General features: G+C 43.2%; 1 protein-coding gene across 1 annotated transcript in view; it reads right to left on the bottom strand.

Annotated features, from left to right (window-relative positions):
* The window catches only part of T265_11350 (hypothetical protein), a gene marked incomplete at both ends in the record, with an annotated part of 6426 nt that extends 598 nt beyond the window's left edge, over positions 1–5828 (bottom strand). The window contains one exon of the mRNA XM_009177981.1: positions 5753–5828. Within this exon, the coding sequence (XP_009176245.1) occupies positions 5753–5828 (76 nt within the window). The remainder of the gene's footprint in view (positions 1–5752) is intronic.
* Positions 5829–6133: the final 305 nt, after the last annotated feature.

The raw sequence follows: 6133 nt of genomic DNA, 5'->3' as shown, positions 1-6133 counted from the left end.
TATATATATAATATATATGACTGATATTCGCACTGCAGCCTGGATTGACTTTCAACAATTCATCTCGCCCCTCCGACGTCCTAGCCTTCGTGACACGTTAACGAGTGTCAACAGGTGTTTTGACGGAGTTGATTTGAAACCAACGACCCAAAAGCCTGGTCTATCTACTGTGGAAGGTTGCCTGGTTTGAGGTTTCCGAAAATAAAACCTCTGTGCATTCGCCCACATTTGGGTCTTTGGAATCTAACAGAAGTTCTTCCGTATTAAAGGTTAATTTTGCAATCGAGATAAAAACTTTTAGAGTTCTGACTATGTGGTTTCTCATCTAACATAATCTTGTTCTTGCAATGGAAGGGAATACCTGGCGATGTTACCGCTCCCACCACAATGATACCGCAGCGGACAGTATGGTTCCCCCCCCCCCACACACACACACACCTCATCGTGCTCTTGCGATGGTCCTTTCAGTCATGATCCTTCTTTGATATCCTTTGTTATCCATTCCCATTTTGTCCGTGACCCAATACGGACTGTAGATCCACAGCGATGGACATTCCACTTCCTGAACATATTTCTTGGTGATATCTTTTGCTGGTTTTAGTCTTCCGCAGCCGCAGTCGTGTTTAGAACATCTCCACAGTGACAGTTCTATCACATATTTCTTCTGGTTTGCAGCAATGTATGTGTCCACCCTCCATCGTTCTTGAGAGTATTCATCGTATTAGGCTACTAACTGTGACGGTAAATATGGATTCCTACCTCTCGTGTGTGAGCATTTTTTGATGTGGAAAGTTTGTCTTATGGCTACTTTATCGTCTCGCAAATAGCCTGCATCACTAGTCTCGCTGGAATGCTAATTCGCCGGCCTGTGTTTAACAGCTGACCCCCAAACCGTCTCCGTTTGGAAACCAGATAGCAGGTATAAACAGAGCCGAAAAATCACCTAGCTGACCCCGTCTCCGTTTGGAAACCAGACAGCAGGTATAAACAGAACCGAAAAATCACCACTTTGGTAGCTGTCATGTTCCATTCATTTGGCGCGCTTGCTGACACCCCAATTCTTTTTCACCGATTAGGTTTGGAAATGATCGAGGGATAGAATGAACAAAGTATCCTGCGATTGGAACTTGTTTCTGTCGAAGTGCTTCACCTGCCGTCATGATAGAATAGCGATGGCTAGTCACGTGGGTGTCCACTCGGATAAAATCTTCGCCCGACAACATCCATTTATTCTTGTTTCCAGATAAAGCCGCAGCCGCAAGTGGGTTTCCTGAATGGATTTTTAAAAAGCTTGTATGTTTGATGATATCCCGTTGTTGAAAAACCCTCCACATATCTTCGAGGTTTGTTACAGCTCACGTTGTAAACGCCACAGCAACGATAGAGGACAATCTGTGTTTGCTGATGTGACCCCATTAAAACTCAGGTAGCCGCCAAAAAGTGGGAAACAGAAATTTAAGAACTGTAGGACAAGTGTAGCCTTGTAGCCGCAGACACTACTTTGGAATATGACTTGAGTATTCGAGTATCATTTTATGTTTCTTACATGCCAAGTAAAACTAACCAGTCTGATTCATAAACTCTCAGATGAATTAAATGAACGGAGGGCAATTCGATAGATGAGGCGACACAAATTAGTTCACTTATTGACCTACTTTCTCACGTAAATAAAGACAAGATATACTAGAATATTTTCTGTCCTCACCGGGAAACCAGTCAGTAGTAACTACACCTTTGAATAAAAATCAACAAGAACAAGCAACACTACTCAACGCACAACCACCAACTCATCACTACGCATCACTCCGCTCTCTCACCTTGATTGGTTAGGAAACGCTTACAATCAAACTGCCCAGCTCAGCAAATAAACCAACGACCGAAAATAGAGACATCCAGTGGGCGTGTTTTAGGTGTACACGTGATTTCCAACAAAAGATTACGCACACTCACGTGACCGATGTTATGGAGACGCGCTTGAGTGAAGCAGATCAGCTGATTTTCTATAGAGGAAAATGTTGGTAGCTCAAGTAGCGTTGATGGTGGTCGTTGGCTTGCTCGTTGAGCTGGGCAATTTGATTGCAAACGTGTCATCGCCAATCGAGGTGACATTATCAGCTGATCAACATGACGAACGCTTTTGGTGTGCTTGAAAATGCCAGCAAATCGATCGATCGGACAAAATTAAATCACAACTGCTTGACCAATCAAAATTCGGTCACCAGAAGCATCGCTGACCTTGTCGTGGCCTATTAAGCCCTCTGGGCAAAATGCATAACTTACTCAGGTGATTGGACCACTACCAGTGACTGAGTTATCTAGGCTGTTGGACCTTCCAAAACGTGTATACCCATTATACCGGTCCAACATGGATTCGGCAATACACATGCAATTATCAACAATATTTAGGTAGTAGCTAACTGGAATTACGAAGCAGATTTGTCGTACTCTTCTTCTGCCTCATGTGTATGGGACACACCAGGAAGTAAGTTATTAACTCATTTGAAGTTTCCATAGAAATGCTGTGAGAGGTTCGCCTATGATTGATTGTTTTCACGGAATTCGGTCCAAATCTATCAAGTCATATTCACCCAACCTGTTTTTTGGCTCTGAATATCACTTCACTAGATTGTTCCCATGGAACGTCTTCACAGATTTTTAGTTTGTTTATTTGGGCACCTATATATTCACGTCCTAATTTTCGGTGCGAAGCATCAATGAACCCGACACAGCCTTGATAACCTTCGAGAAATGTCATTTTGGAGCAATGCAATGTGTCTAGGCACTGGTTGAGCAATGGATAACGTGTGTCCTCGAAAGCATCATTGCTCTCAGACCCAAAAACACCTTTGAAGTAGACAATCTGTCCGAATTTTGGTTGTTTAAGACTCGGTACAACTGCGAGGAACTCATCCATTTGTACTCATAAATGAGTATCTCTAAGATAAATAAAGAATTAGGGTTCTCATCTTAGCGTGCCATTTTCCAAAACACTCCAAAATAATCTACGTACTATAACCTGCTGTTAGCAAGTTCGCCGTAGACGAATCAGCGAGACATGTGAAGTAGGTTGTAAGAGAGCTCTACCAACTGACGACTGCCTTCAATCATTCAGTTCAAACACCTTTAGAGGCCTGCTATCAACGTGTTTCCACCGTCTCAATAACAAAGAGAAATTTGTCAACAGAATTAAGCGCTTGAAAACGTCGTGCGTTGAAAAACATTTGAGTCGGACGGCACCTGCACCACAAGCGAACGACTTTGTGAAGTGTCCAATCAAATTTTCATTCTGAGTGATACCATCTTGCAAACATCTCATGCATTTGAGTCGATGCGTTGTAGTCGGGGGTGCTGGGTGTTTTGCTCTTTGGCCAAAGTACATGATGCTGAACGGTCTTCGGGTAGTGAATATCTGCCACCGGCAGACGACACAACATCCTCTGACGTGCAGTTCTCTTGAAATCACTGGGCGAATTTATCCAGTATCAGTACATTCCTCGTAAATGGCTTGTTCGCCGGACTGTATAATAAAAGTGCAAACGACAGGTGATCCATCAAAGGACAAAACACTATGTGTGCGGTAGTTGCATTACTGCGATCGGCACGGATTATCGCACGAACTGGTATGTCGCAGACACCTGAAGAATTTGGTCTGACAGGTTGAGGTAGAACGTCGATAATTTACCGGTAACTACAATGCATTGTTGGCGACGTGGTCTGATCTGAACTCGTGGCCATTCGCAATCCTAAGAGCTGCATGGTTATATGGTACAAAATATATATTGTTCAGCTGCACCAGCCTTTTGGTGATTAGATCTCATGCCACTCGAAAGAAGCACGAGCACCGAGGTACTCATGACTTGACAGGAGCGGTCGAATTGCAGAGGTCGGGTTCGAGCCACGGATATTCCGGTCAGGAAGTTTCCTCCTTAACTACTGATCGACCTTGCGCTCTGTTAGAAACTTGGGTATGGAACTATCCAACCTGAAACATGCTTAGTCAGGTAGTCACGGATAATCGCCTTGGCTCAAAAGTCATGAACGCAGAGAGTGATGAGGCAGCATTTCGATTCTGAACAGCGGTCAATATCCTGCACTTTCAAACGTGCGCTGGAAAGACATGAAGAGGATGTGCACGTGACCGTGTTTCGGAAAGATCGATTGAGGCACACTATAACATGTCTGGATGGAGCACGTCATCAGATAGCCCCATCGATTTGAAGTTACATTTTAACGAAATTGTGCAGCTCAGCCGCTCATTAATTAAATATCGCGATTCTTAGTGCGTTCTGACTGTTGAAGAACTTGTGTCCACAAAGTGCATCAAGAAACGCCACCGGCGCAAGTACGAATGTGGGTGACAAATTTAGTAAAAACTGTCTGATATCGATGAAATCTATGAAAGTTCGATCATGATAACTGGAGATAGGATATCGGGCTGAAAACTCTTTAGGCCGGGGATTACCGTTTACAAAAGCGCGCAAATACTCATCAAAAAATTACCGAAAAGACAGCTGCATAGTTCATGACTTTTAAAAATACCAGAATTTTGGATGGTCGTGACGACAATGGTTAGGCGAGCAATCCCTTGTTAAACTATCCAAACTTTCACAAGAAACGACTGAGTTCTCCAACTGATTGATTTGACTGACTGACTGACTGATTGATTGATTGACTGATTGATTGATTTGATGTAATTTGATTTGATTACACTACTGGACTGCTGTTAACCGTTTAACCAAGCTTCTGGGCCCTGAAGAACATGCCACATGTGTGGGCTTTTGAGGACAGATCAGGAGAAACCTGGGCTCTGAGGTGTTGAGTCCTCTCTAGATACAGCAAGAAGCAATCGTTGATGACAGCTGAGCTGTGAACGAGGGGGTTGTAAATCGATCGGGTTGTGGTCACGGCTAACTGCAAGCACAATCCCGTAACACTCAGTCTGATTTAACAAAAAAAGCAGGCATTGTGGTCAATCTGGCAGCCAACAGCAGTGAAAAGTGAATTTTAAACCATTTAGCCGTAAACAACCTTAAACGTACGATGTTGAATACATTCCAGTGAAGAAAAGTAAGCATGACGCTGTTTTTAACCCTGACGTTTCTCTCTCTCTTTCTGGCAGCCGCAGTGAAAAGTGAAAGTGAATTTTAAACCATTTAGCCGTAAACAACTTTAAACTTACGATGTTGAATACATTCCAGTAAGTAAAAGTAAGCACGATGCTGTTTTTAACCCTGACGTTTCTCTCTCTCCTCATATCGTCTGTACCGAGATCGAACACTTTCAAAGTTTGCCAAATCCCTTTGCATTTCGTGTCATTTGTGTACTATGGAAACGACTGACTCTGCAAACTCTTTGCCAAACGGTGATCATCTTTTCGTAAAGGAAACTACTCACAGGGTTGCTGAAAACCCTTCGACAGCTCACGACCGGTTTCGCCCTTCTTGGGGCTCATCAGGTAGGCGCAGTTCCCGAGTTTCCGTCGACCCCGTGTTCCAAATGAACTCAAAATGGACTGTTTTCAAGAAATACACTCATTTGCAAATCAGTTTGGTTTCCAACAACCTTGTGAGGTTCCTTTATGAAAATATCGTTCCAGACGAATTATGAGGCGGCCTGCGTGCAGCATATTCAGTTGCAGGTTCAGTTGAGTCTCTCGTGAAAACCAAATTGATTTTCAAATGATTGTACTTCTCTAAAACAGTCATTTGGGGTTCAAGTCGAACATAACTTTGAGGGCAGTGTTTTAGCACACAGTACTTGTCAGAGCCTTTGTTCTTTTCGCGTCCGTTCAGCAGTCCACCAGACTTGACGCAGGCTTTGGAGAGCATTTTACAGAAAGTTTTGTCCAAATCTAACACCGTCTGGATCATTCAAACCATTCTTGCAGAGTTGCAAATCTTCTAGTCACCTCAAAACGAGGTTTCTTAGCAAATTCATTTTAGCCTAGCTCCTTTAAATAGCATATAGGATTTTAAGATTCACGATACCACAATTTCAGGCGAATCCGGTCTTGAAAATTAGATAACTACGTAGGTTCACACGTTTTGTTTCGCGTGATAACAAATCGATGCGATCACTCAAATCGCAATGTGTCACATAATTCATCAGGGAAAAAGCAACGTGCCGGTAAGTT

The sequence above is a fragment of the Opisthorchis viverrini genome (genome assembly GCF_000715545.1).
Source record: "Opisthorchis viverrini unplaced genomic scaffold opera_v5_483, whole genome shotgun sequence".
Lineage (NCBI taxonomy): Eukaryota > Metazoa > Platyhelminthes > Trematoda > Opisthorchiida > Opisthorchiidae > Opisthorchis > Opisthorchis viverrini.
Note: the sequence above shows the minus strand (reverse complement) of the source record. Positions and strands in the feature narration are given on the sequence as shown.